General features: G+C 37.6%; 5 protein-coding genes across 7 annotated transcripts; 3 read left to right on the forward strand and 2 right to left on the reverse strand.

The window, feature by feature from the left end:
• Positions 1-621: 621 nt before the first annotated feature.
• LOC140791413 (probable glutathione S-transferase DHAR1, cytosolic) lies at positions 622-3,522 on the reverse strand. Its single transcript, XM_073141972.1, has 6 exons — positions 3,301-3,522; positions 3,108-3,198; positions 2,796-2,942; positions 1,867-1,984; positions 1,534-1,674; positions 622-874 (listed from the first exon to the last, which is right to left on the reverse strand). Exons 1-6 carry the CDS (start codon positions 3,368-3,370, stop codon positions 788-790), a joined length of 654 nt encoding a protein of 217 aa, XP_072998073.1. The 5' UTR covers positions 3,371-3,522; the 3' UTR covers positions 622-787.
• A 499-nt stretch (positions 3,523-4,021) lies between these two features.
• LOC140790995 (elongator complex protein 5) lies at positions 4,022-7,508 on the reverse strand. Its single transcript, XM_073141336.1, has 9 exons — positions 7,230-7,508; positions 7,061-7,153; positions 6,815-6,978; positions 6,671-6,717; positions 6,425-6,494; positions 5,653-5,876; positions 5,478-5,567; positions 5,273-5,348; positions 4,022-4,759 (listed from the first exon to the last, which is right to left on the reverse strand). Exons 1-9 carry the CDS (start codon positions 7,394-7,396, stop codon positions 4,560-4,562), a joined length of 1,131 nt encoding a protein of 376 aa, XP_072997437.1. The 5' UTR covers positions 7,397-7,508; the 3' UTR covers positions 4,022-4,559.
• Positions 7,509-7,602: 94 nt separating this feature from the next.
• On the forward strand, positions 7,603-10,731 carry LOC140790997 (uncharacterized). The gene is made up of 5 exons (XM_073141337.1): positions 7,603-7,815; positions 8,177-8,386; positions 9,407-9,582; positions 9,669-9,960; positions 10,470-10,731. The coding sequence occupies exons 1-5, from the start codon at positions 7,745-7,747 to the stop codon at positions 10,525-10,527; spliced, it is 807 nt and encodes a 268-aa protein (XP_072997438.1). The 5' UTR covers positions 7,603-7,744; the 3' UTR covers positions 10,528-10,731.
• Positions 10,732-11,704: 973 nt separating this feature from the next.
• On the forward strand, positions 11,705-16,799 carry LOC140790971 (uncharacterized). 2 transcript variants are annotated; one of them, XM_073141301.1, is made up of 5 exons: positions 11,705-12,105; positions 12,505-12,593; positions 12,878-14,764; positions 15,287-15,470; positions 15,592-16,799. In XM_073141301.1, the coding sequence occupies exons 1-5, from the start codon at positions 11,925-11,927 to the stop codon at positions 16,158-16,160; spliced, it is 2,910 nt and encodes a 969-aa protein (XP_072997402.1). In that variant the 5' UTR covers positions 11,705-11,924; the 3' UTR covers positions 16,161-16,799. The 2 variants fall into 2 exon arrangements, with proteins under 2 accessions (XP_072997402.1, XP_072997401.1); XM_073141300.1 differs by having other exon boundaries at positions 11,707-12,105; positions 15,556-16,799.
• Positions 16,800-19,336: 2,537 nt separating this feature from the next.
• On the forward strand, positions 19,337-20,610 carry LOC140790044 (protein SODIUM POTASSIUM ROOT DEFECTIVE 2-like). 2 transcript variants are annotated; one of them, XM_073139951.1, is made up of 3 exons: positions 19,337-19,951; positions 20,036-20,111; positions 20,194-20,610. In XM_073139951.1, exons 1-3 carry the CDS (start codon positions 19,520-19,522, stop codon positions 20,337-20,339), a joined length of 654 nt encoding a protein of 217 aa, XP_072996052.1. In that variant the 5' UTR covers positions 19,337-19,519; the 3' UTR covers positions 20,340-20,610. The 2 variants fall into 2 exon arrangements, with proteins under 2 accessions (XP_072996052.1, XP_072996053.1); XM_073139952.1 differs by having other exon boundaries at positions 19,452-19,951; positions 20,215-20,610.
• The last annotated feature ends 649 nt before the right edge of the window (positions 20,611-21,259 follow it).

Consider the following 21,259-nt stretch of genomic DNA (forward strand, 5'->3'; position numbering starts at 1 on the left):
GTGAATAATAAAAATAATTTAGAAAATCTATACATAAAATAGTGATAGTTCAAAAAAATTTTAAGTAAAATTATCCCAAGAAATAATGCTGCACTCATGCACCCGTGATGAATATTTTTTTGCGGGTACTAACAACTTTGGACCACGGAAGTAAGCCATTGGAGATAGAAAACTAACATTAATTTGAGACAGTTGATATTAATTATTATATACATAGCTCATGATAAAAATATAAGTTTTTTTTTTGGGTTGGGGGGGGGTCTATATACCACCTCCAAGTTTCTTAGTTGAAAAGTATCTATACAAGAAGATACCTATAAAAATTCAAAAAATTTGAGAGTATATTTTAAGAAAACCCAACAGTTACTTTAAAATATTTCTTGGAACCCAGCATAGGTTAGCATTAGCAGGCCCATCTCCAAGTAATTGCATTGCTTCATCATATGCAACTGCTAACAATATCAATCAATAAATTGCCTCCTGACTCATTTATATTAATGAAATAGGTCAGAAACCAAGAGATATGATATGGAGGGAATAGAGAATAATACCACAATCTCATATTTATCCATCTGAATCTAGCTTGGATGCTAATAAAGACACCCCCCCACAAAGGAAACATTAAAAGAAAGGCTTTAGTCTGGCATACTATTATTGATCAAGAACAAGCTAAGACACCACATACTGGTCCACAATGTCACAGTAGGAAGATGCACAACAACTAACAGACAACCTTTCAGAAGTTAAAACATACATCCTTCAGAGTAGTAGCATGCTTTGATAGAGTTCAACCAGTTACTTTTGGCTTCCACCCTGCAATCACAAACTCCTCTGCCGCCATGGTTTTCTTGAACGAATCTCGATCGAAGAGCAACTGACAAGGTCAAAACAATCGGTTAGGATAAGTATGTTGAGCAAAATGTGCTGGTTAGTAGTAAGACACCAATAGACTAATTTGCAGAAAGAAACTTAAATGAGTATGGGAGTTGTACAAGCATCAAGTAGGAAGGAAAATGATGAGTTCTCATATGTGGGTCTAAATGATATAACGTGCATAATTTATGGCATTAGAGAGCTATTTATTTTTTCGTTCACTTGTGCAATTCGGCCAATATTAAAATAGCTAAATTAATTTCTTAAACTAACATAAGATAGCTTATATCGATATAAGCTATTTTAGTGTTTAATTGTATACTTATATAGTGTTATAGGGTGTATATACTTGATGTGACATGAAATTATAAAATTAAATAATAATTTGATAAATAACTAAAATATCCTTTATAATGAATGGATGAGAAGAAAAGAGAGAAGAGAAAAAGAAAAGAAAAAGTGGTGTCTTTTCAAGGGTAATATAGTAATTGAAAAATATAAAACTATGAGATAAAAGAGGAGGAGACGATACAAATAGGTCTATACTGGTATATGCCTAATGATTGTTTACCAATATAAGAAAGCTTATACTATAATAAACTTATTCTTATGGCACAACTGAGCTGCGGCTTAGTTTTTATGAAATAAGAACGCCAATACCTTCATGTAAGCATGAACATGAGACAAATCTTCTGGGACACTCCATCCTTTGAAATGACCAAGAGCGACCTTGAGATGGTAGAGTTTTGGAGCCAGACTCAAATCAACAGCAGAAATATTATCTCCATTGATGAATGGACCCTGCCGAAACAAAGAACTGATCATCATTTGTAGGAGCTGATTTCAAATTTTATTATCACATTGATGCATGCAATAAATTGAGATTTTTCTTTAAATTCAAACTGACATGTTCAGACTGCTAAATGATTGCATTGTTCCGGAAAAAGATTAGAAGAGTAACATGTTGCCTCGAATGCCTTTTCATTTACATACATGATCTTTGAGATGCTCATCCAAAGCCCGCAATTCTTCCACCAATGCTTGCTCAGAGCCATCACTAGGATCTTTGCTTTTCAAGAACTTCACAAAGGAAGAGAATATTTTTGATCCCCTGAGATCATGATTAATGTGAGAGAGAGGAGAGAGTTAGGACAATATCTTCCATGATAAAAACAAGAAGCTACAACAAGCAGCTAACCGTAGGACTGGCAAAAGGGCAAGGTTTATCTTTTAGTATAAGATACACACACTATACCTAATGAGTTGTTACATTATGTTCTTCTGCATACTAGTACTGGCTTTTAATCTTCATGAGCATTTTCTAGTATAAGTTGAAGTATGAACTTTTGTGTAATAGGGCTCTTAGATTTCTTGAACTTCCAGGACTCTGTAAATTCTTAAATTGGACAAAGAATCAGATTTGATACAAGCCTTATTTTCAAATATTCTGGGCCAGCTACATGAATCAATCACACCCATTAAAATGTATGAAACTCGAATGATAAATTAAATAATAATAAAAGTTTTCAAAAGGTATGGAAGTCAAAAATTGGAAAGATAAAAAGGCTGCACCTGCTCAAGAGATGAGAATGTACAGAAAGTAGAGCAGTGGACACAACGTAAAGATCAAAGAGAGGATATAGGAGCTTGGATTTTGCCAACATTTTGACATCAGATGGAAGCAAAAGAGAGGTAAAGACTGCGAAGACTATGAACCTGCTACTTGATTCTACCATCAAATACAAAAGCTATCTACCATCCAAAGGTAAAAAAGTCCACTTCTTACTATATCAATGGAGAAAAGTTAGACAGGTTAGCTAAGAGGGAATCAAAGCAATCTATCATGAAATACAAAATGTCCTACCTGAAGCCACAAGTAAATCTTAGATATAATAGAAGAGGTAAGAAGAACAGAATCATACACGGCGGCACACTCCGGCGGAGTCACCAGAGAGGGATTAGGAAATTTCTCCTCAAGGATTTGGGTAATCACATCGGAATCCGGAGCCCATTTGCCGTCATCGCATTTGAGCACCGGCACCTTCCCCTCCGAGCTAATCTCCAAGAACCTGCGAGCCACGTTTCCACAAAAAAAACGAAGAAAAAATAAAAGAGAGGAATCTTTTCACTGAACAGCAGAAGAAAATTTTCTAAAAACCAAAACCCATATCACCAAATTGGATCATACAGTTAAAAAAATCCAATCTTTTCTTGTGTGAAAGGAAGAGACCAACCATTCCGGCTTCTCGCTAAGGTCAGCTAGTTTCATGTCGTAGGGGATGTGCTTCTCCTCCAAAGTGAGAAGAACCCTTTGGCTAAAAGGGCCTAAATTTCATATATACGAATCAAACAACAGTTGGCAAGTGAGCAATCTAAAGGAAAAAGGTAATGGAAGTTGAGAGAGAAGTGTAGGGTTTGGGAGCTCACAGTCTCCGAGGTGATCGGGAGCGCCCACCGCCGCCTTGACGCAGACTTGGACCGGTTCCATGGAAGCCATGAGCGCGGTAATTTTGCAGCAAGGGACAAGGGTTCGGCGACCGGTAGGAGACGACACTATACGATATATAGGAATTTGAAGGTGTCCTATCTGTCGAAAACCAACAGAGCAACGTGGTGAGTGCTCCAGAACCTTTTGATCCACTCGTTGATGTTGTTAATAATGTTTTTATTTTATATATAATTTAAAAGAGCCTAAAGATTAGACGAGTTAACCCATCACATTACTAAATAATTATTCTAGTAACTTTCTTAGTCGTAGGGAAGCTACCTACTAATTTTAACACTACTAAAGTTAGTTGGTATTCTCTAGATGTTTGAAAACTCTTAATAATAGAGGCTTTCTTTTGGAATTAATATTTTTTAAAATCTTACTTTGTACAATAACTCTTTTACTCCAATAATTAGGAAATAAAGGGTCATATATTAGCATCAAATTAAGTAATGATGATATAGCTGGTGGTAAATAGAATTATAGAATAATAGAGACATCTTTATCATGAGACAGATGGTGGAGCAGTGGGGTGTGTAACTTTAATGATTCTTTTAGCATATACTTGCTTGGAAATGGATACGAGTATGACCTCCCATTTTTTTTCTCATGCATGTCACTTTCCATGGTGGCCCTCCCTGTCATGGCTAGTTGAAAGTATTAATCAGCCTGAATTTTTTTTTCCTTTTTTTTAAATACAATCAAAATTGTTAGATATACATGATCAATATGATAAAAATTGTTAGATACATGAGATCAATATAATTGATATATTAATACGCATCAAACTGTGGTGCGAGCTCTCATCGGACATTGCTGGCTTCTCCCATTACAATAAAGATTTCATTTCACTAGTAGCATGCAAAGGCTCAAAACAGAAGCACTCTGCCAACTGATTGCCTTCCATTCCCCTTTATCTTACCAAGAAATAAAGAACTTTCATTTCCTTAAAGAATTTCATAATTTTAAACCCTCAAAATGACAAATTCATCACGATTAAGCCTGCAAGGTTTGGCACAGAAATTTTCGAGCATTCTAGTTGACTTGATGTGCAGCACCTACTCAAGCTTGTTCATCGCCAGCACACATAATAAAGCCATAGCTTTTCATCGATCATTTCATCATTGGCAGGAGTTGGAAGCCAAATTCGGCTCAAATATTTGACTGCTGGTGCAGCTGAAGATCAGGTCTGTATGTTTTAAATATCCAAGTCATCATCCGGATCTTCATCTGAATCAGGTTGCTCATCATCTGAATCACGAATATAATGTATTTCACCCTTTTCAGAATGTGGAGCTTTTATTTCATCCAAGGCAGAGGTCTTCGTCAAGTAGGATTCCTTTTGGCTCTCAGAAAGTGATCGTCTGCCATCATAGATCTGTATAGTTTCTCCAGTTCCTGATATAAACGAGTGAAATCAGTGCTCGATACATGTATCCCCATGCTGAAGCCTAACAAAAAAAAAGAAAATAGCAAACCAACTTTTCCTAGGGAATTAACAAGAGGCATGATTACAACTAATATATCAAAAAATGAAAATTGTGAAAATTAGTTAACTAATATCTGCAGTATTCCTCTATCAATTGAAGAAAAGGGATTATAATAGCTAGAGAAACAGTACGCACTGAAGGATATATGATCCCTATGGCATTAAGAAAATGGTTTGGCACGGAGATTAAATGAACATTGCTGGTAAAACTTCTAATCAATTTTTGAAAAAACAATTGATTTTTATTGAAGCACATTTGTTTGATTTAATGGAATAATGACAGAGTAGGACAGCAAACCAACAGCACTGAAGAAAGCAAAGTAGAGCACTATAGATATAACATACCAAGAGAACAGTAGAGCTTACTGACTGAGAAAATTTCAAAACTAAAATTTATGAACGTAAATAAAAGTCTATAAAACCTTGATGTTCGAATGGAAGAACGACATTTTCCCTGTCGACACGCTCCTTCTCTGAAAGCTTGAGATTGAATTGAACCTGACAGAGAAAAGGATAAGTGGATGATATGCAATACAATTAATTGGTCACTGCTTCTGCTCTAAGAAAAGTAACAATATTCAAAAGGAAATTAAAATCAATGTTACTAATGAAAGTAATGGAACTAACCTTAGGCAAAAGATTTTGGTTGACAGTCACACTTATAGTAGGTGTAGCAGTGAATTTTATGCCAGTTTCCTCAATATTTAACAATTCATCCTGAAATTTCATGATCATGTGATCAAATTTTGCTCTTACTGGCTAAAAACAAAACATAAGAGGTGAGAGATAAACAAGAGCTCACAAGTAACTTCACCCTACCATTGCGCCGTTTCAGGCGCACATGGAATCTTGCTTTACTAGAATTTTGCTCAAGAGAAAGCAAATTTGCTGAATTTCTGTGTTCACCAGTGGATGGTATCATTGGCTGTAAATTAGCGACCATAGAAGAGATATACTCAAAAGCTGTACAAACCCTGGGTTCATGAAGGTCTGAGTGTATTAACCAAAATATAGATGAAATTTGATCTGCAAAAGGAGAACACAAATAGAAGTTGAAAACACAAAAATTACACATCAACATAAGAATATTCAGGAAGTAGGTGAAATAAACTCATACCCATAAGACTATTTAGCAAGCAGGTAGACAGAAATTGAAATGCATTGAGTTATATGTGAAATAAATCTTCTCCTTCCACTGACTAATGGACCACCTCAAAATATCTAAATCTCATCTTACTTATTATAAGACAAGCAGAATGTTATAGCATAAAATTGAATAGATCCACTGAGATGAAATTTTTTTTCCAGGCTAAACATTGAATTATTATAAACTTATCTTGTTGTCTTATCCTAATAAAAAAATAAGATTGTTTAGCTTCTAGGGAAGAATTGAGCGAATATTGGAGCAGGGTATATACTTATATGCCTGACGTCAATCTTAGAAGGCTAATTAGGCCATAGCTGTCTACCTCAATGGTTGTACCCCTTAGGCTCTTCCATTCATGGAGCACATCAACACTAATATGACATAGGTCCTTCTTTAGTAATTTAAGGGAATGATAACAACATAATACCGTGGCTCCGAAGACTACTGAGCAGGCCAGAAACTGATGATAATGAAGCATGCCTTAAGACATCGCTAACCTGAAAATTCATAATGCAGCTTAACGTAAGTAGCACATAAGAAAATACTTGGAAATCAACATTTAGATCCACTCGATAATGAATTACCAAAGATAAACAAGCGAACAGAAGCATATAGTGTATATTCTTTCAAGAATGATTATGTGAACTATGATACATAAGGAATATGTGCTTACCGAGCCAATGGCAACTGCAAACTTGGCCTTGCCTTGCCCAGAAAACCCTGATATCATAATCACATAAAATAAGCAGAATATAAGCACTGAAACAAAGAAGCAAATAATATCAGCACAACATAATAAGCTCATCAATCAATCTACCTTTTCCCAGATCAAGAATTGAGGACGACAAACTGCCAATATCCTTCACATTCTTAAAAACAGTAACAAATCCCTTTGTAACAGGCCTCCTCTCATCACTCTCCGCTTGTAGAGTGCGATCTTTCCATCCAAGCGGATCAGAGTAGCAATCCAGAATTCGAACACTACCACGAAATCAAACAGACGAAAATATCATTCAGTAATTAACCAAGAAAACAATTTATACACGAAAGCTAAGAACTTTACTATTTATCGACAAGAGAAGCATCGAAGCCGCTATGTCTCAGCAGATCGGAGTAGAACGATGGGCTCCGATTAAACGCCACAAGCACCACACCACTGCCTTGGATAACTAAAGAATAAGCAAATTGAAGGAGAATAAGTGTACAAAAGTAGAGTGGGGATTAGAAAGGACCTGGCTTGGGATCTACCGGCGGCGATGTGAGCGACGAGAGTGATGAGGAAGTGATTAAAAGCGTGGGAACCTAGAGGGCTTTCAAGAGAGTCTTCAATACTTAGGGCAGGGGCGTGCTCCCCTTCGAGGGATCCATCTCTTAAGGATCTCGAGATCGATTCCGCCATTAGAGCAACCCAGAAGAAGCATAGTCTAAAACCCTAGTAAAGAAACCCACGGAGTTTCTATTGTCGCGGTGCAGTACGTGGCGAGTTCGTAATTTGGTCGCAAGTTTTTAGTATTTCGAGCAAAACAGCCAATCTAGAGGAACAAAAGATATTGGACGACGGTATCCGTTCGGTCTTAAATGGACGGTTCGATTCTTGCATCCCTAGATCTTGGACTTAGGTAAAAAAAAAACCAGCTAGAAGAGAGAGATAGAGGTATATACATACACATACAGGATAGGGAGGAGAGAGAGAGAGAGAGAGAGAGAGAGAGAGAGAGAGAGAGAGAGAGAGAGAGAGAGAGAGGTGATGATTGCTACTCTGAGGGTGGTTGAAAGATTACCTCTCTTCCCATACTCCATCAAACAAATTTCACAGAGGTATCCCTTTGTTTCAATTTAATATTTAGGGGGGGGGGGGGGGGGGATAAAACTATTTTTCCTTTTTTTTCGCTTTCGTTGTGGTTTAACCGAGTCGAGTTTGCTCTGTTTCCTTGAAATTTTGGTTAGAATACCCAGATATTGGAACTTTTGGGCTCTGCCCAACTGAAGCTTTTAGGTTCTTGTAATCTTTGTTAACTGGCTTTACTCAATCCTGCTTGTCATGAGAAAGACTTCAGTTTGTTCTCTAATCTTAGTTTCTGGTCCTTCCATGTGTGCTATATAATCATGCCAATTCTAATTTAGTAGGCACTTATTTCAGTAATTCCGATGATAACATTAGTTCCTATGTGTGTTTCAGGTCTTTGCAGATTGAGAGAAAACTTTCTAGGGTTCAATCAAGTCGAATGTCCCAAAGTTTGGAGAAATGCAACAGTGGTCTCCAGACCAATTTGGGGTGTGTCCTCCCGGCATCAGATGATCATATTGAAGAAGCAATTGATGCAATCAAAGCTGGGCTTGTTATTGCAGTGCCGACTGATACCCTTTATGGATTTGCCTGTGATGCATGGTTAGTTATCTTGGATTTCTGACGATAGGAATTGAAGTTATTCCCTTCATGTTTTGGTTTATCCAGTGATGGTACTTATCACAGGATATTTTAATATTCTTGAGTTCTAAGTTTGGTTGCGGATGGGTATCAAATCAGCTACTATTTCAGTAAAACAAGTCCTGATAAAAAGATATGAGGATGCGTAATGCTTATACTTGTGCATTGAAGTTTGTTCATTGTAAAATATGTCAAGTTAAATTTTATTTTGGGCATCCTAGCAAATTAAATATATTCAGTTGTACTCCTTTGTTCTTAGAGAAGGATAGGCAACAGAATTGCAAGCTGGTGTAAGAAACTGTATCTGACTTTTCAACGGTTAAATTTTTTCGAACACATCTCAATACCAGGAAACAAGAACAATTGGAAAGGAAATTGGCTATCAGGAGTTTTGATTGACAATGATGTGACTTTCTCTTAAAAATTCTGCACAATCCAGTGACATCCAAAAAATGTGCATACTGTGGTTTGCATTACCTAGAAGTGTTATGTGTTCAGTAGTCACTATGTACATGTATATTGGAAGTTTTGCAAACTCAATGACCATTTTTCAGAACAACCAATCCAGTATTGCTAAAGAACTCAAGTCTAATAAACAGCTAAAGAAGATATAAGTTGTCCTTCAATTTTAAGCTTTTGCACTCAGAATTGTTGGCACTCTAGTTTTTCAACTTAACTTGGGAAATAGTATTGTTCTTGGACAAATGTAACATGATATATCTTAAACCATTGATGGCCTCATATTTTAGACATACTATTTTAAAGATTCTTGTGCTTTTTAATTGTACGTATATTGGATAGAATTTCTTTTCATGAATTTTGTTTCAGAGGGCTAGTGATTTACAGTTATGCAAGTGGAATTCCTTTTCATTAATTATAGTTTGCCAGAAAAAAAAGTTGTGCCCTCTGTGTTGTAATAAGATTAGCCATCTAAGTTATATGTCTTACATTGCTTTGGTTTTTGGAAGTATCTTATGACAGCTCTGCAGAAGCAGTTAATCGTATTTATGAGATTAAAGGACGTAAACAGACAAGTCCTTTGGCAATTTCTGTTGCTGATGTACCTGATATATCTCGGTTTGCTATTGTGGATCATCTACCTCATGGTATGCTTGATAATTTACTTCCTGGGCCCGTCACTGTTGTCCTAAAACGAGGTTTGACTAACTGAAAATGCAACTCGCTCTGTTAGCTAGAGTGTACTTGATGCTGTTCTAACTGTTGCAAACTCTATGTGTTTCAGGAGATTCCAGTTTATTGGAGGAGTCCCTTAATCCTGGTTTGGATAGCATCGGTGTTCGTGTCCCGGACTTTGGCTTCATTCGGGCAATTGCTCGTGGTTCTGGAAGCGCACTGGCTCTCACAAGTGCAAACCTTAGTGGGCAGCCCAGTAGTGTCAGCATCAATGATTTTGAGGATCTTTGGCGGCACTGTGCATATGTGTATGATTATGGCCTGCTTCCTGCTGGACGAGCTGGTTCTACAGTGGTTGATCTAATAAAGCCAGGGATGTATAAGATTCTGAGATCTGGAAGGTGAGTCTCTATATATGGTGTGATGCTTAGCTTCGTTTATCAAGATTGATACAGTGATTCCAGGATTATCTCTATTGCGATAAAATGTATACGTGGTGCAATGAGTTTTCTCGCTGAGAACTGTTTAGGACCTCTTGGACTGTAGGATTTACTGTCATAGTTCTACTATTTGATCCAATGTTCTTAGTCTCAAGAAGCAGATTGATGGTAAGAAGAAAGCACTAGTTGAGGCATTTCTCATTTCTTGGTAAAAACAAAGTACCCAGTGGTGTTGTTCTAGATACCTATCTTTTCCATGCAAAACTACAGAAATATCTTCTGCTCTACTCAATATCTTTGATGCCATCTTTCTGAAATTTTTCTTAGCAATGGGATATTGTCAGAAGAAACTATTCCGGACGTCTGTATCGTTATGGTCCCATATGCGCCTCATTCTGACATCTCTCTGCTCTTCTTCCTTGTAGCAGTTATTGCTGACAAGGTATTAACATTGATGTTTAATGTTGCAGTGCAAGGGAGGAAACAACAGCCATCCTTCAGAAATTCTTCCTAGAAGAAGCTCCTTGATGCTGGATCATAAAACCGATGAATCCACGCCACACTGTTAACATTTGTTGTTCTCCATCAAACTAATTGTAAGGGAATTCTTTTTCTCTTCTCAGATGCAAGGCAAATTTTCTTGTCACAGTCCTAATTTGTGAAGAGTTTGACCATTTGATGAACATGGCATTGAAACAGTTGTATGTGGCTTAAAGCCCTCTTTCACCTAAACCCATCAATCTTTATGGAGCTGTTTCCTTGCCATTTATGAACAAATGTGGTTTTACTGATGAATAAACAAAGTGGGTCCGAGTCATCGTACATGGCTAGCTATGGCCCACTTCATGAACCAATCATATAGTGGCCACATCATACCCCACTCTCTGTGACCCTCTTCCTTGAAATAATTGCACAAACATTAAAGTTCGCACATGGCTAAGATCAACTAGATCTGTGACCGTATCTTCCAAGCGACCAAGTTGCAACCTCTTGTGCAATGTATAATACCAACGAATTCCTCTTAATTCATCATAAGAGGACATTTTAGTATATGTGCTTAAATAGGTGAGAAACTAATTTAAGGTAAAGCAACTATTTGTAGAATATTTTGTTTCTTTAGAAAGAGACCAAAGCTCTATTAACGAGGCACATGAGGAATTTAAAAGATAATTTAATACAACGGGATGTTGGTTCGGATCAGCAGTATGTAAGTAGATTTAGTTTCTGACCATGAATGGTATGGAAGGTCTCCACGGGTTTAGGAGATGCAAACAATTACTCTACGATATGAGAGATTTTTTTATTATTTTAAGTTCATCATAATCTTTTTTTTTTTTTTTTTTTTTTTTTTTTTTTGCACGTCTCTAATTCACTTTCAAATCTAAATAATAAATTAGGTAAGTTGAAAAACTTTAAATCGGTGAAAGTCGTTGTTACGTTCAACAATTTATATCAAATTTTTTTCATAAAATTTAGGCTTTTTTCTTATTAAATTGCTGAATTGGATCAAGGTTTTTAAATAAAAGAAGTTGTCGATTCTTGTTTATTCTCGTACTTAATTTTAAAATACAGTAGATGCAATGGCTAGTTTAGTAAAAAATTCTACGATTGCAAACAGTGTAGTGACAAAAATAGGGAAAAGGTGTCATATTATCCATGAACTGCTCCAATATCCAACAAAAGAAACATCATCAACTCGCCTATTTAATATACTCTACGCAACGCCGCCATTGAATGCTTCTCTCTCCTCTCTCACTCTCCAACGTTGCGTTCCTTCTCCCTAAGGCTAAGCGACGCCAAATCCCTCCCAAAAAACCCTCGTCACGCCACCCGAGGAGGCAAAAAAAAATCCTTACTTTAATCGCCCGCAACTCGCTTCGATCCAAAACTGGGAGCTTTGATCCTTTTAGGATCTTGAGGTGTGGATGGGGGATTGGTTTCCGCGACAAAGTAGTCATCAGAGCGGGAGATTGCGGTGGAGGGACAAGGGTTTTAGGACGACCACTGGAGTGGTAAGGAAGACGGTTGCTGCTTCCGGTCGTGGTGGGAGAAACGGTAGTAGGAGTTGCTACGATTTGGGCTCGATGAATGGTGTCCGTGGAGCTGGTTTGTTTCTTGAAGGCCTTTCTTTTCTATTCAATCTTTCGGAGTTCCCGATTTCCTCGCTCTCAAAAGTTTTTGAACGAAAAAACTGATTTTATTTTTCTTTGGTGGTTAGGTGAAAATTAGATTTTTGGTGCTATTGGGAGGCCCTAATTGGATGCTAAAAATTTTGCCTTCTTTGTATATATATATTTTCACTATACACAGATACATATCTAGCTAATTGAAGTTTGTTTAAATAATTTGGCTTCATCTTCTATAATGCAATTTTTAGAGGTTCTGATATCTACTGTTGGTTGTAGTTTCTTATGGTTGTGTTCTCCTCTTTGCAAATTATGGATGTCTATTAGTACATTTAGTATCTCCCCTCATTTTGACCCTTCTTTTCGCCCTACTTCCCAGGATATCCTTATGTCAATAAACAAAGAAACTCTTCGGGAATATTATCAGATTCTTCATGTGGCAGTGGCTCCAAAGTTGAAGAAAATCTTGTAAGTGTCGCTGTTTTATTGCACAGCTCTACCAATCGGCGGAGAATAGTTTAGTTGGTTTAAAATTGCCTATTCGTTCTTTAATCACGCTAATATATGGGATAAGCAATCAATAAGTTGTAGAGTTTCTGACTTTTGAGCATAATACAGTTGTCCAATTTCAATGTGCTTCAATAAATTTCTTTGTAGGTTTGCTAGATTGCTCTTTTAACCTGTTGTAATGCTCGCTTTCAGTAATTCTCTTTACAGTAGATGGACAACTAAATTTTCTACTTTTTTGGCAGCTTGCCTTTGACTTTAAGGAAAATCGACAAAAAGGAGCCAGCAGAAATAAAACAAAAATACTTGTAGGTTCAGAGATACTGAGAGAAATGGAAAGAAGAAGGTCTTCACCTGGTGTAATTGCAAAGCTGATGGGTCTTGATGTGCTGCCAAGTCCAACAAAAGTAGTTGATGGTCAACAGACAGAAACTGGAAGTTATTTCCGGAGAACATCATCTGCTGAATTTAAAGAGAAGTTTGTATCTGACTATAAGCACTCACTTCAGAAGAGCACCAGAAATCACCAAGAATTTAGGGATGTTTTTGAAGTCATGGAACTGTCAGAGGTTGCAAAAGACAGGAGTCTACAATCTGGTAAGGAGTTGCATAGCTTAAGAAGGAGTGGATCTCATGTACCCTTCTTGCCAAAGAAGATTGTGGGTGATAACTGTGTCTCAAGTGATGAAAAGAATAGAGGTTTTAAAGAACTTAATGATGACTTGGATATATCAGACTCGAACAAGGACCATTACATGAAAATAGATGAAGCATCCAATCCGTCGCTTAGGAAGCAACTCCATGATATGAGGCGTTCACCTTCTCCTCGTTTAAGCCACATCACAATTTTGGAATCATCGAATGGTATTTTTGAAAGCAATGAAGGATGTTCTACATCAGAGAAAAATATGGGAACTTGTATGCAGACAGATGTTAGGAGACCTCCTTCTAGCCTATTCCTTCATTCTATTAGAGAGCATCGTGGTTCTCTTTCACACAACTTGTCAGAATCACAACATTCAGGCAAAAGAGATACTTCTGATCCTCATAACCGTATTGTTGTTTTGAAGCCAAGTCTTGAGAAAGATCAGAACCTGGGGAAAACTTTTACTTCATTGAGAAACTCTGAGAATCTTAAGATTCTTTATAGAAGAGACGAAGGACAGAGGCAGTCTGAGTCTCCAGAGTTGCGCACAGAAGGGAGCGGTTGGCAGAACTCAATTAGTATTGTGGGGGTTAAGGGGGCCAACACAAAAGGTTCAAGAGAAATTGCTAAAGATCTAACAAAACAAATGGGACACTCTATTAAAAGTGGCAACAAAGAAGTCCCCAGTTTTGGGCCTAACAAGTGTGTAAAGGATGGAAATTCAACTCTTTCTTTTGGCATGGATGATCTGTACAACTCTGCAACTTCTTGGAGGTCTTCCAACTACTTTAGTAATCAGAAAGACAGCTATAGGTCCTCAGAAGCTTATTCAAGTAAATCGTCTGTCAGGTGGGACGCTAAAGAATGTCTATCTGAACAATGGAAGATGAACTGCCAGTTTGATGTTGAATATGACAGTAGAGGAACAAGAACTTTGGAAGAACTTGCTCTACCTGATTCAGAAAAGCCTAAGAAACCTTTGGATTCACATCATAAAACTACACGTAATAAATTGGCTCGAGCGGAGGTGTCTACTACTTGGGGTTGTCCTTCAGGTATTAGTAATAAGGATGGCAAGGAGGATGGTTGGTTTATTAATTTACCCAGGTCTATATCTCCTTCAGTTCCATCAGCAGTGTATGGCCAAGATTTATGCACCAAGCATACATTTTATGGTAATAATAATTTTTGTGTGCGTCAAGATGTGATGAATTTGAGTCCTACGAATTCTTTTCATGGAAAATTCAATCTAAGAGGACCTTCTTTAAAGAGAAACCTTAATTGCATTGGGGATAATTTTCAGCCCCATTTCCTTTGGGATGAAAGTAAGCTTCATCAGGAGGATAAATTTAAACTCCTAGGTTCTTCTTATGATGATGCCAGGACTGATTCTGGTCATGACCACGTGGACTTTAAAATGTTATTTCCAGCTCATGAGGAGCCGGTACAGCAGGATACAGTTGCACTTTCTGGAAATAACAGGAAGGTTAGTGATTTAGAATTAGCAACAATCTTTGACTGTTGATTTTAGTGTTATTAGATTAGATTTAATTGTATCTCTTCACCTAGCATTATTGCTCAGCTTTGAGATCATGATTCATCTTGTCATTTTTTGAGTTAACTATTCCCCTACTGTTGCATTAAATGTTCCCCAAAATATGTTTTAACTTGTGTCTAATTCCTTTACTCATCATAAAAGGGCATGGTTGTGGGATCATTGTATCTTTTATATGTAATCATGATGCTGTCCAGTAATTAGACAACGCTTGCAAACTGGCCTCTCTCTGAGGTTAATGAATCTCAGGCTTCAGGATTTATTATGCGTTATTCCCAAGTTAAGGCTTGAACCTCACCCCAAAAGGCTCGACTGGAAGACGTGTAGTGATGATGTATGATTTTTCCACTAGAATGGAGTTAGTATTTCAGGCTAATGGGTATAGCAGTTTCTATTCTCCAAGATTAGCCTTTTGACGTAATTCTCATTTAATAGTCGAACCATCTTTTCCAGGTAACATCCTTTGTTCAGCACCAAGAGGATAGTTTTTCTAGTCTCTCTGACCAAACAGACCCGGTATCTCTTTTAGACTCCAAGGAGGTTGAGCAACCAAGTCCAGTCTCTGTTCTGGAGCCTCCATCTGAAGAGGATGCTTCAAGTTCTGGATGTGTTAACCGACTTATTGCAGATCTCCAAGGTGAGCAAAAATAATGCATTTTTCTTATTCTCATAAGCGCATGACTAAGATGGACATGCTTTACTTGTTTGCTTTCTTATCACAGAACTCCAAAAGCAACTTGATCTTCTCCAATCTGCAGAGGATTTAACAAGCGACGAGGATGCTGGAGAAAATGAAACTCTTCAGCTGGTTGCCAATATACTAGAAGCATTCAGAGATGAAGACGACAGGGACTTCTCTTACCTACTTGACATTCTTATTTATTCAGGTGTTCATGGTGCTAACCAGGGCAGGCTTTACACGGCATGTCACTCACGTGATTGTCCAGCAGACCCAAATGTTTTTGAGAAGCTTGAAAGGAAGTATGAGAAGCTTACAACATGGTCCAGATCAGACAGAAAGCTGCTGTTTGATCTTATGAACTCCGTTCTGTCAGACATCTTTGCCCCATGCATGGATCTGCACCCCTGGGTGACATATAATGGAAAGATTGGGCCCATGTGGGGACCCGAGGGGCTTGTTGAGAGGGCGTGGCAGATGTTGGTCAGACAACGGGAAGAATTTAAAATAGGGAATCCAGAGGAGAAGGTATTCCATGTGAAGTGGTTAGACTTGGGAGACGGCATCAATAGACTGGGGAGGGAGATAGAGCGGATGTTGAAGGATGACCTTCTAGATGAAGTTGTCTCAGAATTTCTGTTGGAGTAGACTTTCTCCTGGTGACAAGTGTAAAATTGTTCATTAGATTACCATGCTTCAAAACCTTGCATCCACAAGGACCACAACTATCCAAGTTTCAGAAAGTTTATTTATGAGCCATATGGTAAATATTTTCTGCTTACCAGAATTTGGGCTTCTATCCATCAGTAAACAACAGCGGCAAATTTTTCAATGGGCAATACGGTGGTTAACTAAGGCAGTTCCACTATATGTTATTTGAGATTTGCAGCAGATCATTATGTTTGTTTTTCAAGAGGGTTCAAATATACCTGCAAGGCTATTGATGAGGGTTATGTGTGTAGATACCTGTTCTTTCATAATGTATTGGAGAGGTGATTTCTGCTACAACCTAGGTGAAGGTTGATTGTGAATACTATATCTACATGTAGGAGTACTGAAGATGCAAGGATGCATCTGAAGTAGAGTGAGAAGTTTAGTGCCTTTTTCCTTTTGCACTGGCATCTCAAGTTTGTTGTAGTTGTAGGAGATGCCTGTATGATTCATTTATGGGCATCTGTTTGGTTTTTTTTCACTGTGCTCATGGCTTTTTTAAAAAGCTTGGAGATATATTTGAGATCTGGTTGAATCAATGTGATATTGAGTTGCTTATCAATTACATTTCTTAAATGTTGCTGTCTTTTGGACTCAGATGCTCCTTGTTCTTTGTACACGAAACATAAAAATATTAGAAACTCCACTCCCTTTTCTTAGTGCTCTGGACTTCTGCACTCCAACCATGCTCTGCACCTGCAGTTTTACCACATGGAAGAGAGTTGTTCAAAGTTTCTGTCAGATGGATTAGTAATGATGGAAAATATGAAGCTTCTTGCAAAGAGAAGCAAAGGATCAGATAAACTTGAATCAAACATCATACCAGGTATTTAAAGCTGTGGGTCTAACTTGGTTATGAGGTGATCAAAACAAATAGTTTGTTATAGATCTCAGAGAGTTAAATGGAGTTACATTGAGCTTGTAATTCATACATGGACCACAGATGGGTATGGTAGTCCATTATGACATGTCAGGAAATTGTTGCACTGATTTAAAGCACAGAATCATATACCAGCTAAAAATATAATCTTCTTTTGACTAAGCAAAGATAAACAAAAGATCTTTTTTTTGAGAAAAAAAATTGCAACTAGGATGTATTGAAAAACTTCTCTCAGAAAAGCTAGATGGAGCTCATAATTAATAAGGAACAATGACACTGCACCACTTCTAGTCTGGTACTTATCTCATTAGCATGCTTTGATCTCATCATTATAATTAAGCAGTACAGTGACAACAACATGATTAGCCTCCATAAAATACTAATAAAGTATAGATTTAATGTCTAAATGAAATCTGTCCTGTTATCAGGTTTTAAAGATAACATCCAGATAAGGAGGAAGACTACATGCATCTTTCTCTTTGCGGCCGCCATTGGCTGAACCTTGTACACTGGAAGTCCGGAACACCCTTTTTAATGCGCGAAATTAGTATAAAGTTTTTTCCAGTAATAAAAAAGTGATAAATGGTGAGATTTTATGGTAACTTATGCTCTTTTGAGACAAAAATAACCCTTACCTACCTGTGATCAATAGGTCCAGACAAGCAATTGTAAAAGCTCATCTAGATGAGGAATCTGGTGATGGGACTCCTCACCTGTGAGGAGGTGGTAAAAAGAGAAGGGAAAAGGAGGTTTGAAGGAAGAATCTGATTCTATTGTTGTGGATGTTGTCAAAGATAATGGAAACTAGAAAGTCTCCAACTTTCTTCCTCCTCCTGCACCTTCCTCTCTATCTAATAGAATTCCACCCATCCCTCTGCTCAAATCCATCTTTCACTTTGTAGCATCTTGCCATACTTAACAATTATTCTCTTCTACGACTTCACATAATTATATGCAAAAAGAACATACCAAGCTATAGATAAAACCTTGAAACCAAATTAATTATCTATGAAATTTCCTATCAGTTGCTGCAACTCTCTTAATATCAGAACTCTTAACACTAGAGATTCTCTGGAGATAGTAACCCAGACGCACGCCCAGCTCTAATCCATATTAATTTAATCTTGTCTTGGATTTTGGGCAGCTAGAATTCGTAATCACGTGAATCTGAGCATTGTACAATGTGCAACCACCTGCAATTTATTTAACATTAACTGAAGCATTTGTATGAGAAAGTTAAGATCTGGCCAGCTTTGTAAGTCATAGAATGGCCTCCACTAATCTTTAATTAATTCAAATCAAACAGACAAAAGCACACTTTTTTTTTCTTTAACTGTTCTTACAATCTGGCCTCTAGGATATAAATATTCTTACATTTATATCAGACTGCAAAAGGACATCAGAATGCTACACAAGCAGAGAGAAGGCCAATTCAAGATCCAAAAATCTGTATTCATTTCAGATTCTGAAATAAGCCAGTTGCTTTCACACCCTCTTCTCTTTTCAATTATTGAAATATACCTTTTAACAAGAACTTCTCACCAAATCTCCAAAAGAATGACTTATAAGGACATAATTAGGGAAAGTATAATATTAAAAGACCCAGATATTGACTAAGTGTAGGTGGTGACATGCAAAGAAAAGACCCAAAAAGAAAGCAGAAAAGATATAAACATGACAGATTTCTATTTATCCAGTTACCAGTGGCACAGTAATTAGCACTGGTGGGGAATAGGTCAAGCGCAATGTCGCACAGACAGCTTGATGAAGCTATCAATGCCCTCATTAAATTGGGAAGTTAAGCAGTGAGGGCCACACCCATTATATGAGGATAATGAGATTAATGATAGCATTTGATTGTGTCAGAGAAACAGACTTGTTGCAACTAGTAATTATAGCAGCCTTGCAGCCAAAAGCAAGACTCTGCCTTTGTTTATCTGGTCATTAAGGATAATTTTATCCCCTAATGATTACCTTTATTATTCTCAATTAGGATTTTGTAAGATCTCAACTACAAGGATTTTGTAAATTTGGGTGCTTGGCAGACCTTGATTGGCAGACTGCAGGAAAGTTCTACATTCCATGTTGCAAAAGGATCTTTGAGAACAAGCTTATAGGTTCCTTTGTCCTTGCTGTTATCCTCTCTTAATCAAATTGTAATGAAGACCAGTGAATCTTATTCAATGTTTAAAGTATGAAAGGGTGGTATATTAGCTATCTTACCTAATTAAGTAGTATAATTGAATGATAATCCTGGTGAAAGTTATCTTACAGTCACCTCATGTCATCCAATCCAATTCATTCAGTATCCCTCTTTCCCCAAGCTTATAAGGGCATTATAGTGCACTCTCATTAGAAGTTCCTTTCTCTCTCTCTTTCTCTCTGTATAACCAATGCTAGTACTTCTCACTACAATATGGCTTCTTTGCTCTTCAAGGATATGAAAGGTGTTAACTTCTCCTGCGTCTCTCCGGCATCGGCTGCGGTCTGCACGAGCATCGACCGGCGATCAATTGTCCGGCCAACGACCGGAAGAGCCCTCGACCGCCACACACCTCATCTGAGAGACCCAAGAAGAGCAAAGACTATTATGAACACACACTCTCAAGCACCCACAAGGCCAAAGTCCTACAAGCAAAAGAGTAGGATGAGCTTAGACAAGCCACTGGATCTTTTCAGTCCTCCAGGTTCTTCAAGGTACTTGTTGAATGATGGAGCCTTCTTTGATGTGTTTCCGGATCTGGAAGCTCCCCCTCCTCTCGTCCAGATTAAGCCTGCTGGTCTTGAGATTACTAAGAGAGAAGAACCAAGTGTTTCAAGGCCATCAACCTCCACTAAACAAGATCAGGTTAGAAATTTTTAGATCAACTTCTTCTAGTTATGTTGTGTTGAGACTGAAACAAATCACAACTATGGCTGAATTTCTTATTAGGTTGTGATTTTGAGGGTGTCTTTGCATTGTAAAGGTTGTGAAGGAAAAGTGAGGAAGCACCTCTCCAAGATGGAAGGTGAGGTTTTTAGAACTTACTACTACTACTAAACAAGCCTGTACTACTTAGTGAAAAGATTTGATTGTTGTTGTTGATGTAGGAGTTGCATCCTTTGACATAGACTTTGCGGCGAAGAAGGTGACGGTGGTCGGAGACGTGACGCCATTAGGCGTGCTGAATAGCATATCAAAGGTGAAGAATGCTCAGTTCTGGCCGTCGCCGCCACGCTCATCGGCAGTCTTCTGATCAGAACTACCATCTGCTAGTTGCATTTGTGTTCAATATGATGTTACGAGAAGAGCACCGATGTCTTTATGTCTGGAGAAAGGGGAAGCTAGAGTAGTAGTACTATTGTTCTTCTCAGCATTTAGTCTTAGTAGTAGCCTAATTAGCCTTCTCTTTCTTAGTATCTTTCCCCCTGCAATCCATGCATATCAATGACTACTTGGCTTTAGTTTCGTAGTGGAAATTGTACAACAAATAAGAAATGGAATCCAATCATGAACTTTACTACTAATACTTTCCTATCACTTCTGATTTTGGAGGCACTTGCATGGATGGTTCAACTTCAAGCAAAAAGGAATCTGACTAAGATATATTTTTCTTTCTTCTGCCTACCAAATTGTGACAGAAAGCAATCAAATTTCCATGAATTCTAGAGTCGTATTGTAAACGATGATTTGGACATCCACCCACATGAAAGCATTTAATCCTTTCCAACCACCTGTTATATGTTCCTTTTTTTTCTTTTTTTCTGAAGCATAATTATTAATTATATACCCGTTTTTTGGATGAATATGACTCAGTGAAAGATCTTATGGTAGTTGAATAAATCCCATTATATTATACACTGGCTTTCAATTGTATCATTCCTTGGAAGGCAAGAGACAGGAAGTTTTACTTGTACTCTAAGCATTCAAGATCATAATAACCCTGTGCAGTTGCAGTAGTGCTGCTTAGTTTCTAAACATCTTGGTCTCCAGTGATGGCTTCTCATATTTATGTCACTTCCTCATTCCATTTCAGTACAAGACAATTGAGTCCAGGAGAATGAAGTGATCATTGAATGGAGTTGTTGGGCTAGCAAATCCTAGAGATACAGTAGCCAATTCTGACCCACTCCATTGTGATTAAAAATCTTGATCACCTAAACCCCTACTACAAAT

The sequence above is a fragment of the Typha latifolia genome, chromosome 6, assembly GCF_019914945.1.
Source record: "Typha latifolia isolate L0001 chromosome 6, TyphaL0001v2, whole genome shotgun sequence".
NCBI classification, from domain to species: domain Eukaryota; kingdom Viridiplantae; phylum Streptophyta; class Magnoliopsida; order Poales; family Typhaceae; genus Typha; species Typha latifolia.